Here is a 12,488-nt window from a genome sequence, read left to right as displayed (position 1 = left end):
TGATATTGCAGTGAACAGTGACGCTCTTATCTCTCAGTCGCAGGACACGCCGATCGATGCCGGCCCGAGCCCGCTTTGTCTTCGGTATATATTAGTGGAGGACTGAAGGGGTTTGGACATAACTTCTGAAAGCGTGATGCGACAGAGGAGAAAGGGAAGGAAACTTTGCACTTGCATGTGTCTGATACGCCATAATAGACACGAGTCACACTTCTGTGTTTAAATAAATGATATTAATATAAGAGTCAAACAGAAAAATAAAATAAATGCATGACAATAATTAGACAGGATTAGAAAACAAAATGTAATTGTTGTTAAGCTCGTATTAAACACATGTATTTTAAATCGCCGCTTTATTTCCACTGATCTTTCCTGTAGGCCCACTACCGCTTCTCTTCCCAAACTCGGCTCATATTCCTGGGATATGGAAGTGTGTGTTAATAAGCAGATGGAGTGAGTAATTTTATCAGGTCAGTTTCATGCCGCCTTGAGCATCAGATGACGGTGAACTGGTGTGTCCTGCTGTATCCTAGCGGTGGCTCTGCGCGCGCGCGCACACACACACACACACACCTCCAGCGCCAGCACCGACCGCTCACTAACTTCTGACGCCTAGCGGAGCGCGTCAGACACCGCGATCATCGCACGCGTCGGGAGAGTCTCGGGGATCCACAGGCCTGGAGAAACAGGAGCTCACAACTCGACAACTTTACATCACTCGAGCACTTTAACTAACTTTCAGACCGATCTCACACACACACACACACACACACACACGCTCCTTCCTTCAGGCTCGCGGCGACAACTCCTGCTGACACTGGGACCGCTTTACCCTCGGCGGAGGACATGCTCTCCTCTACTTTACTGAGAGACACGCAGATTATCTTAAGCGTTGATGGGATGTAATGGAAGAAAGGAACATTTACAAAGAAGAAAAGTTATTCTGAACAGGATCCGCCCGAATCATCTCACTAACTCTTGGGAATATTCCTGTAAAATCCCGCAGAACTGATCCCGTGAGGAAGAGCAGTGAGGAGCGATCAGTGTGTGCTCCTCCTCTGGGCGGCGGAGCTGATCTCGGCTGGAAGAGTGTGTGTGAGAGTGTGTGAGAGTTGAAGGTGAAGTAGTAAATTGCGGAGTCCGTCCCTCATTTCCATCTCAGTTGTTCCCACTGGAGCTCTGCCAATCCAGAGGATCATTCACTATCATAATGATAACTCCGATCAAACCCGCGAGTTTGTGAGCAGATTCTGCGCGGATCTTCTGATGAGTGTGAATGAGGAAGAATGTCCCGTCGGAAGCAAGCGAAGCCCCAGCACCTGCGGTCGGACGAGGAGCCCGAGCCGGTCCTGCTGCCGGGTCACGGTGAGCTGATGATGAGGAGGAGGAGGATGAAGCTGCACTGGACTCTTACTAGTTAACGCCAGCGATGCGCGTTAGGAAAATAGCCTTTAAAACAAACTAACATTAGTTTCGCGACTAGCCCACGTGCGACTTTAATTCGACAGCGATCGAATACTTTTGTCATTATATTTTAAAGTTAAATTCACATCCGTGCATGCATCGATGTATATAAACTACTGAAAATGTTTAAACCGCTTTTCTTAAATTATGACAATTATGATTTAGTAACATAAACAGCAAACGGCGATTTATTCGAAACTCAAATCAAATATTAGCTAATAAAACAAATACAATATGAGAGGAAATTATTATCTAGTTCAACAGATTCACATACAGCTTAATTTATCATTTTTATTGGTGTAAATATGCAGACACGTTAAAATTGAGTTTTGTTATTCAGAGACGCTTCAAATATTTAAAAGAAGGAAAACGGGCGAATTTCTGCTTGAAATATTAAGATCTTTTTGTCATTAAAATTTTTTCCTCTCCTAAATTCTTCTTTTTAACTTGATAATTTGCTTTTTTACTTTAACTAAATCACTGTCAAAAAAAAAGAAAGGTGGCAAATGTATGTTTGCAGAATAAAAATGCCTACGTCTTAATTTAGTATTTTAGTATTAAATGTCGCTGGTGTTTTACACGTAATTGTCTTAAATATCCCGTTTAACACGATGCGCGAGCCGCTGTAATTACATGACATTGCAGTTATTAATTAAAACAATTCGGCCCCCTTTTCTCGCAAAATCTGTTACTTTGCAATAGTAATAATAATAATAATAATAGGCTAATAATAATAATTTATCACATGCAGTGTTTTTAAAAATAGTCTCAGTGAAAGTAAAACCCTTCCTCATATCTCGGTTATTCAGTCACTCTATACTTTCATATTGCAACATTTCTTGTAGTTTATACACACCTGCTACTTTATTGTACTTAATTTCTTACTATATTATTGACATTTAACCAGCAAATCATGTGAAAATCACTGTTTTTGTAAGGCTGTTAAGGAATGTTATAATGTCCTTCTTAAATCTGTTTAGGCGATTATTATACATTATTTTCTGTCACGTTCTTCAGAAGATTTTATGTGGCTTTAATCTATGAAACTCTAATCAAAATGCATGTCAAAATTAAAGCAGCTCTTGACTGAGTTTGAAGAAGACATCAAGTAGCAAGCATTATGCCTGATAGAAATACAGTACAAATGTTTATTTAAATAATAATTCAAGAATATAGTAAATACGTATGTAATCCATATAAAACTCATTCATCTATTAATACATATTTAAGCACATATTTGCCAGTCTTGCAACTTACACATAATACACTACAATAATTCACAGTAATTCAAACATCCCAACCCTAGGTGTGTATATATATATAGGCCTATATATATATATATATATATAGAGAGAGAGAGAGAGAGAGAGAGAGAGAGAGAGAGAGAGAGAGAGAAATAACCAGAAATGAAATTGAAAATTTAATGACAAATTAAAGTGTAACATATTGCAGTCCTGAGCGTTTATATTGACTGGTGTTTCAGTTTCTGGCACACACTGTTGATGTATGATCTGACTTCGACTGCATTTGAATAGCAACAGAAGTATTGATTGTTTCTAATCTAATGACTCGATCGGTCACGCTGAGGATTTAACCGTGTGCTCTGAATCTCCAGCTTGACTTCAGTTGTCGGATTCACATCTCAGCGAGAGGTTTCCAGTAAGACTCTGTCCTTTTCTTTATGAGCGCAGTGTTTCTCTCCGCACAAGTCTTTAAATGCTCGTTTTCTTCTCTTTTGTTTGCTTGGCTTTTGAACACACTCTTTTGTGTGTGTGTGAATGGTGAGGCATTAAGAAGCGGTGATGCTCTCTGTCCCCGAGGAGCTGCTCTGAGGCCGCATGCTCTTAACCCTCGGCTGGGCGCGCCGGCATGGGTGGCCCAGAGATGTCAAGCTTTACATGCAATTTGTGCAGATGTTCGCTTGACCCGAGAAAAGTGGCTTACATATGTCCTATGGTGTATTAATTATGATAATCTCTCTGTCGTCCTTCATCTCCACACAACTAATGAGCTCTTTCATGCTCTGTCCTGTCGTGTGCATCTAACACGGTTTATGACTTTTTTTAAAACAAAATATAACACTTTTTTTTCTGCTGAGATTTACAATTTAGTATTATTTTTTTTATTTAATATTTATACATCTTATGGAAAGTTTCATAATTAATCATGCTTGAATTCTCTGTGTGTTTTTGAACAATACTTTTCCTTCATTCCATGTTTCCAAGGCCGCTGAGTCCATACTTTTTGACAGCATTTATATCAGATGTTTTTTTCTTACATAAAATGACTGGTGTAATCTACAGTAATGTAGTCCAGTTTGTTCAGTCATACTTAAGTATATTTTTGACCAATTAATTTAGACAGTAATCATGAAACATTTTTATAGTGTTGGGATTTTATTATTAATTTAGATCTTTTCAATGTAGATAATGTAACTGTCTCACATTTTTTGCATTTTTCAATGCTCAAATTATACATGAGGTCTATAGATAATGTATCTATAGATAATGCGTATTGATACGCCAAAATATGCTGGTTTAACCTTTTAATCCGGGCCCAGCTCTCAGAACGGCCAGTCAGCATCATGTTGTGGTTAAATCTGGTGTCAGAGCACATGCTAATACAGAATATTAATATTTGTGCTGCACATCTGCAAGCATTGACAGAAGCTCGGGTGTTCTGGCGGATATAGAGGCATTACTGAGCAGAAGTCTCTGGGTGAGCTCGTTCATGTGTTCCTCTGGCACTGCGAGCGGACAGGGCACCATCAACACTGAACAAGATTCATATTAGAAATTCAAAGTAATAGTTAGCACATGCTGTAGGTTTGCACAAGTGTTTATACAGTAGTTTATATGTGTGTGTGTGCTACTGTATGAAAAATACTTTCAGCCATTTTGAACTATCACAAAAAAAGGTTATTTATTTATTATAATTTTTAATAAAAAGTAGTCAATTAGTTGCATTTAACACATTTGTGTATTTAGGCGTTTTACATGTGTGCATGATATATCTATTTAATTTTGAAATGGCGAAGGATGAGAAATGTATTTACTCTATCTTTTTAACACTTATCATAACACTTATAATAACATAAATACATTATAGTGTATAATAAAAGAGATTATAATATAGCAACTGGTAGAATATAACATATCAAATCTAACAGTGTTTTCAGTTTGCATAATTTCAGTGTATAATCTATATCAGTCTGTTTTACTCATCTAGAAAATTATAGGAAAAATTATACTTTCAGTTTGTCTGAAATAGACAGTATATGAATGTGTCATAGTTAACTATTATTCTCTCTTAAATAAAATAAGCATTTCCAATTAATTTTATTCCAGTCACTACCGACATGGGGAAATAAATCTCCTCCTCCTCCTTCCTCACTTCTTCTTCGTCGTCTTCTTCTTCTTCTTCTTAGTATTAGTATTAGGGTTACAGTACATTATCATAATTTCTTTGTTGTCAAAAACATTTGTTGTTATATGTATTATTTGATTCTATTTTCTGTTTTGGAATATAATTAATTTTATTCTTGATATTTTGAAAATATTCATCAATATTGCAGTAGAACATACACTATATTTTATCTGCTAAACCGCCAGTTGGATAAAAAAAAGAAAAAGAAAAAAAGAAATGTTTTACTTCACAAGGTCTAATCACAATTTAGACATGTTTAATTCAGCTTATAAAGTTAATTCTTCACAGTTGTCTGCATAACATAATTAACAAAATATCAGACCCAACCCAATCTCTGCAGTCAAGCACTATTACCAGATAATTACCATAAAGCATAGACACATACAAACACACAAAATATTATGCCATTGGAATAGTTTGTACAGATAATATCTCAATATCTCAAAGAAATGTATGATTTAAACAGGCATGATCAGATATGATTTAGGGCTGTATGTCAGCTGAACAGAACATGCGGTTTCTTCAACAACTGTAGTTTGTCAGGAGACATGTTGTGCCAGTGTTTGCAAACCCATAGATGACGCATCTGACAGAACCAGTGAAGAGACCGATATTTGAGGTGAAATGGAAACATCCAGTACTGATTAGACTGATTGCACTAAGAGATTTATTAGCTGGCTATACAGGGAACAGTGGAATTATCAAAACTGATGGCTAAGATGAGAGACAAAAATCCAGGGAAAAAGGGCAAAATTGATTTGATTTATGCAAATTAATAAAAAAGTTTATTCTAATTTCCTGTTCCCCTCAGTCTCAGGTGAAGGAGTGGAGGATTCAGACAGTGGAAATGAGAGCCGCAGTGGGAGTGAAGAGACCCATGTGTGTGAAAAGTGTTGCGCTGAGTTCTTTAAGTGGTCGGATTTCTGTGAACATCTGAACACCTGTACCAAGAACCCACTTGTGTTGATTATCAGTGATAATGAGGTGACTTCAGAGCCAGCCCAGGACTACATGCCTGAGCCATCCCCAGTGCCCAGCAGCGAGCCGGCCGAGAGCGAGGACGATCCCGGGGGAAGCCTCATCCCACACGCCGAAGCTGATGAAGGAGCAGACATGATGCTGGATCCAGGGGCTGTCCTGGAGAAAGAAGACGAGCCCATGGAAGTGGAACTGTCTCCTGAGAAGCCCACAGATTCTGAAGATCAAGTTACACTGGCAGAGCCAGACATAAGCCTACCTCAGCTTGAGGACCACACGCAGTCCTCCGGGGCGGGGTACTCCATTCCCAGCACTAACGTCACGCTGGAAACCCTTCATGGGACCCGTGTGGCGGTGGCCCAGTTCTCTCAGGGTGCCCGAGGAGCTCTAGCTGGTGAAGTGTCCACTATGGCCATCCCCATGATCCTGGACCAGCTCATGGCCTTGCAGCAGCAACAGCTCCATCAGCTTCAACTCATAGAGCAGATTCGGAGCCAGGTGGCGCTAATAAACAAACAAGCCCCCACACAGACCACTGTCAACCATCAAGTAGACCACAGCATGAATGCTGCCTTACAAGTAACCTCATCCTCCAGCATACCCACTATGTCTGGGCAGCTTCATCTACGTGGCTTCATTACACCCCCTGTGCATCAGCTTCCTATCAAGGGACCCTCCAATTTAAACGGACAGGTCTCAGCCTCATTATCTTCAGCTCTGGAGGGAGCCTGTTCCAATGTCCCTCAGACAGGTGGCCAACTGGCGAGTTCTGGGATGAAAAGCAATATCACAATGAGTTCCTTGTATCCAACAGCCAGTAATGCGGTTCCCCCTCAAATGCCACCATGCCCAGTGTCGATTAGCAGCAGTGGCTGCACCAGTAGTAGCACAGGAACTGGGGGTGAAGTCAGTTGTTGTATTTCACTACCAAGGAACACACCTAGTCCTTTAACGCTGACTCATGGGAGAAGGCTAACATCCCCCTCCAGCCTTCCCCTTGTACCTCACAGCTCACCCAACAGTGTTATCTTCCCTAATCCTCTCGCCAGTATTGCAGCAACAACAAATGCTCTTGATCCTCTTTCCGCCCTAATGAAGCACCGCAAAGGAAAGCCCCCAAATGTCTCTATGTTCGACACCAAACCCAGTTCAGAAGATCCCTTCTTCAAACACAAGTGCAGATTTTGTGCTAAGGTGTTTGGAAGTGACAGTGCCCTGCAAATTCACCTTCGTTCCCATACTGGTGAAAGGCCTTTCAAATGCAACATTTGCGGTAATCGCTTCTCTACAAAGGGTAACTTAAAGGTTCATTTTCAAAGACACAAAGAAAAGTATCCTCACATCCAAATGAACCCCTATCCTGTTCCTGAGTATTTGGACAATGTTCCAACTAGCTCAGGTATACCTTATGGGATGTCCTTTCCCCCAGAAAAACCTGTTACCACATGGCTGGACAGCAAACCTGTTTTGTCTACAATCCCAACATCGGTAGCACTGCAACTCCCTCCAACTATGCCCAGTATTCTAGGAAACTATGGGGATTCAACTAGTTTCACCCCTTTAAGTCGGTCACCTCAAAGGCCATCACCGCCATCAAGTGAGTGCACATCTTTGTCTCCGAATCACCTCATTGCTGAGGCCAGTATTGCACAAATTTCCAGTTCACCACAACCTAATGTGGCGAGTGACACACCTCCAGTTCTCAAACCTGAAGCCTTTCATCTACCACCCAACTCCCCCACCAGGCCTGGAGAAAGCAGCATATCGATTTCTTCCATACCCCAAGTGATTTCTACAGCCACAGTTACAACCACAACCACAACCACAACCAGAACACAGATCACAGACTCAACGAATACTCCGTCTGCTGTCTCTCATCCCTCCCTACAAATGATGTCCAGTCAGTTTAAGCCCAAGTTTCCTTTTGGTGGCCTCCTGGACTCTATGCAAACATCAGAGACCTCAAAACTACAGCAACTGGTGGAAAATATTGATAAGAAGATGACAGACCCCAACCAATGTGTTATCTGCCATCGTGTGCTCAGTTGTCAGAGTGCCCTGAAGATGCACTATCGCATCCATACAGGAGAAAGACCCTTTAAATGTAAGATATGTGGTCGTGCTTTCACAACCAAGGGTAATTTGAAAACACACTTTGGGGTTCACAGATCAAAGCCCCCTCTCCGGGTACAGCACTCTTGCCCCATATGCCAGAAAAAGTTTACTAATGCCGTAGTTTTGCAGCAACATATCCGCATGCATATGGGTGGACAGATTCCCAACACACCCCTGCCTGAGAGTTTTCAGGACATGGACACAGATCTCTCCTTTGATGAAAAGAGCTTAGACACCATGAGCAACTATGATGATGAGCTACTTGACGAGATGGACCAAGTAACGGAAGATGAAACATGTCTCAAAGAAGGGAACGTGGACTCTCCAAAACAACTCAATTTATACTCAGATATGTCTCCAAGCACCTCTCCCCCAACCTCTCTTATCTCTAACATTGTTGCTTTGGAGAATGAAATGAAGCTGAGTGACCCAACAGTTAACGTAACCCATTCCTTCAGCCTAAAGCCTCCAGAAAATGGGAGTGAAATTGATGGGGAAAATGGAGACATGTTTAAGAATGACTCATCTTCCACTATGGGAGACTTGGAGAACCACAGTGTTGGGAGTCCAGCACAGTCTGAATCCTCTGGCTCTATGCAGGCTCTGTCTCCTACTTACAGCCAGCCGGAGAGCCATCGCTTCGAGCCACCGAGAGTCGAGTCCCCTCCTCAGGCGAATAGCAGCAAGGACGAGGCTCTGCATTCTGCTTCAGTGAGTGCAACAGTGAAGTCTGAGCAGTCAGACACCCCTTCTCCTGGAGCAGAAAACACAGGCGCATTAGATCTCACTGCCACACAGCCCAACAGGCCATTTGTCAAAGATGAGAATCACTTCAGTCTGCTGTTCCTGGGAAGAGACAGAGGTAGTCATGTTTTTTTAATTTTAGGCAGAGATAGTCATATATATATATATATATATACATATATATACAAAATGACAAATGACTGACAATTTAACTACTCTCCTTCATGTTGTTACTACTAATATATACATTAAAATCAAATAAAATCAAACTGAAGCATTTTCCTGTAATTTGTTTTTTTTTATAGGTTTAAACACTCCCAGTATTATGAGCTCAGAATCAAGCACAGTGAAATATGAGAATGGACACAGTAAACCACCGGCCTTGTGTGAGGGACCCCACTTACCAGTTGGCCCCCAGGTTCCCACCGCAACCCCTCACACAACAATAAGCCCCAACCTGGCTCCAATGCTGGCTCCGCCCCCACCCCGCCGGACCCCCAAACAACACAACTGCCACTCCTGTGGGAAGAACTTCTCGTCCGCCAGCGCTCTTCAGATCCACGAGCGCACTCACACTGGAGAAAAGCCCTTCGGCTGCTCCATCTGTGGCAGAGCCTTCACCACAAAGGGAAATCTGAAGGTATGGTTCAAATATATTTGGCCTATTTGTGTATTTTAGTTTATATTTATGTGAAACTATATAAAATGTGAATGAAAACAGGATAAATTTACAAATGCAGTATTTAACAAATGCATCTGCATATTGGTACATACAAGTTTGGTGTTAGCACCACCTAGAGGTAAAAAAATAAAATAATAAAAATATTACCTTCATATTTATCCTATTCATGATCTGGTCTCCTTTGTTTCACTGCGTCATGCAGATTACGGTGATACCCATTTTGCCATGGTCGGCCATATTGCCTGTGCGCCTTTTGAAACTGAATTGAAAAGATTTTTTTTTTTAACTCCTCCCACAGCGCTCATCGGATCTTCACCTAAAAAAAAAAAAAATCAAAGCAACATTTTGGCATATTTACATGAAAGTTTGCATGTGCCCTGACAATACCATATTAATTTGATGGTGCTACTGTACCTATTGATTAAAAGTCATAAACAACTGTATTACATTACAAGCAGTTTTAATAAAGGCTTTGAAATCACATTTCATAAAATCTCCACCGGGATGCTATTTTTATATTTACCTGTAACAGATCTGCCTCTAATGAGCTTGTCCCTGTAATTGCTGCCTGCAGCTTTTACCAGTTACTATCTTCAAATGAGGTTAAGCTTACTAAAGCACATTTTTTAAAAGTTAAACGTATTTGATATATATAACTGTGATATAAATATTCATTATTTCAGTGAGCTCATTGTTTCTGCCTTAAATGATTACATTGTTTAAATGAATAGCTGTGATTTGTATATTTCTAAAATACATAACCTCTGATAACAGATCACTGTAAGTTGTAATGCGGACTCATGCATTTTCTGTAAAGCTGCTTTGAAACGATGTGTATTGCAAAAAGCGCTATACAAATAAATGTGAATTGAACTGAATCAAATATATTTGTAATATAGACGTAAATGACAAAAACATTCTCATAACCACATCAGAAAAGCATATAAATAAAGAGCATGATGTCTTTTTTTGCGATTAATATAAACTGAAGCAGCGTTCTCACTTCAGGTCCACATGGGAACCCACATGTGGAACAACGCCCCGGCCCGGCGGGGGAGACGCCTCTCCGTGGAGAACCCAATGGCTCTTCTAGGGGGAGATGCCATAAAGTTCAGCGAGATGTTTCAGAAGGATCTCACAGCTCGAGCAATCAATGTAGACCCAGGCTTCTGGAATCAGTATGCTGTAGCCATCACCAATGGACTGGCAATGAAAAACAATGAGATATCTGTCATTCAGAATGGAGGCATTCCTCCGATTCCCATTAGTCTGAGCGGCGGAGGCATTCCTGCTGTGGGAGGACTGTCCGCAGGGATGGAGAGGTCTCACACCGGGAGCAGTTCTCCCGGGAACACACTCGACAAGACCAACCTGGAAGTGGGAGCTGGACACCCCTTCTCCAGATTCAGGGAAAAGGACAAAGAAATTGGGATTAATTGATGATGTACATTTAGAAAAGGATACTGACAAAAATACTTAATCCAGTTTGAGTTATGTATGATATTGTACAAATGAAGTCTGATATGCTGTTTAGATATTTAGTGTTCTTCAGTCCTACTGTACATTGATTCATACAAAGAAAACATGTGTCTCGTTTGAAAAACGTTTGTCTTGAAAGGTTTGCATGGTACTTACTGGTTTCTGTATGTTTCTTAATAGTATGACGCTCTGACACACACAGTGCAACGCTATCTCACGGCCAGTTCGTGCGAGTGAGGAAAAGGTGGCTAATTGGGGGGTTAGGGTTAGGGTTATTTGGACAAATTCATACGATTTGTCTAAACCCCAGTGATGGGTTAGGGTTAGGTTTGGGGGGGGGTCAGGGGTCAGGGGTAGGTCATTCGTACGAATTCATGCCAATTGGGCAACTCGTAAAATATGTAAGATTTAGCAAAAACCTTACGAATTCGAGTGAGGAATTAGCCACCTCGTCAAATTCGTTCGAATTGCCGTGAGATCGGGCTGGTGAGTGTCAGCTGACATGGGCAAAAAGAAAAGAAGAGGGATTTTATTTGGTTGCTTTGTGGTACATGAACGGATGGAAACATGAAATTGGATATATTAGTCATCTTTTTCAATCATGGAAACTAGACACTTGTCCAGACGAAAAAGTCGTTTAAATTTTTACATTAATTTTTCAGCCATGTTCTTATATTAATGTTCTGTGTCTTAATATTTATGGTATAAATTAACAGTAGGTATTAAAATATATTTAATTGCCCTGAGTTTTTATTAATCTATTTTAATTTAATTTAATTTTGAATTCTAAATATATATTGAAATAAAGACATAAAAAAAATAATCTTTGTTCTATCAATGCAATCATACTGAGGTGTTTTGTTGTGGATATCTCCTGCTGTGTAACAGCTACACCACGAGACGGCACGGCATCTAAAGCTGCTACGCTCACAAGCCTCTTTTTATCCTTTGTAAAGAAATAAAACAGAGTTCTACAAAAACAGTTTGTGTTGAAGAACTGCAAATCTACTGAGTACAGACAGAACTGTTATGCACATTTTGTAACACAACACAAAAAATATGTTGATTTGTCATGTTTGTGAATGCACTTTTTGGAGGAACGGTCTTGTTTGTGAGATTGCATTACTGTGGGACTGAGCGATCTATAACAACTTCTTTTTCCTGTTTGCTTTTGGGGTTTGTAAATGTGTAGCACAGGAATATGAGCTTCTGTCCCCGAGCCTCACGACATTCTGTCCAGTCAAGCTCAAATAAACTGAGAACAGATTCTGTCTGTGTAATGCTGTCTCTCTTTCATCGCTCTTCCATCTAAAGATTTTTGTCTACAGATATTTAAACTGGGGAAACAAATCAGTTTTTAAATAGTTGTAAATATATTATTTAAAAATATTTTTGTAACCTAAATTCGAGCACTCTCACTTTCAACATGCAGTGGATGAAAGAACTGGACACTCAGAGACATTCCTGTTTTTCATTGCATTAGATGCCAGATCTCAAACAAGCGAGGCTATTCTCACAAGTAACTGAATTTTTCCGAGTCACTTTCTTATTCATTTTTTTGGATGCATGAAGTCAGGTTTGTGTGTGAGAGAAGAATGTG

General features: G+C 40.4%; 1 protein-coding gene across 1 annotated transcript in view; it reads left to right on the top strand.

Moving 5' to 3' along the window:
- sall3a (spalt-like transcription factor 3a) overlaps window positions 1-12,168 on the top strand; it is a 12,294-nt gene extending 126 nt beyond the window's left edge. The window contains exons 1-4 of the mRNA XM_084088353.1: window positions 1-1,365; window positions 5,702-8,845; window positions 9,033-9,367; window positions 10,418-12,168. The exon at window positions 1-1,365 is cut by the window's left edge and continues 126 nt beyond it. Coding sequence (XP_083944479.1) covers window positions 1,287-1,365; window positions 5,702-8,845; window positions 9,033-9,367; window positions 10,418-10,849 — 3,990 coding nt within the window. The 5' untranslated portion in view covers window positions 1-1,286 and the 3' untranslated portion in view covers window positions 10,850-12,168. The remainder of the gene's footprint in view (window positions 1,366-5,701; window positions 8,846-9,032; window positions 9,368-10,417) is intronic.
- Window positions 12,169-12,488: the final 320 nt, after the last annotated feature.

Source organism: Abramis brama, assembly GCF_963993115.1.
Source record: "Abramis brama genome assembly, chromosome: 17".
Lineage (NCBI taxonomy): Eukaryota > Metazoa > Chordata > Actinopteri > Cypriniformes > Leuciscidae > Abramis > Abramis brama.
This window is presented reverse-complemented; position numbering and strand designations above follow the sequence as displayed.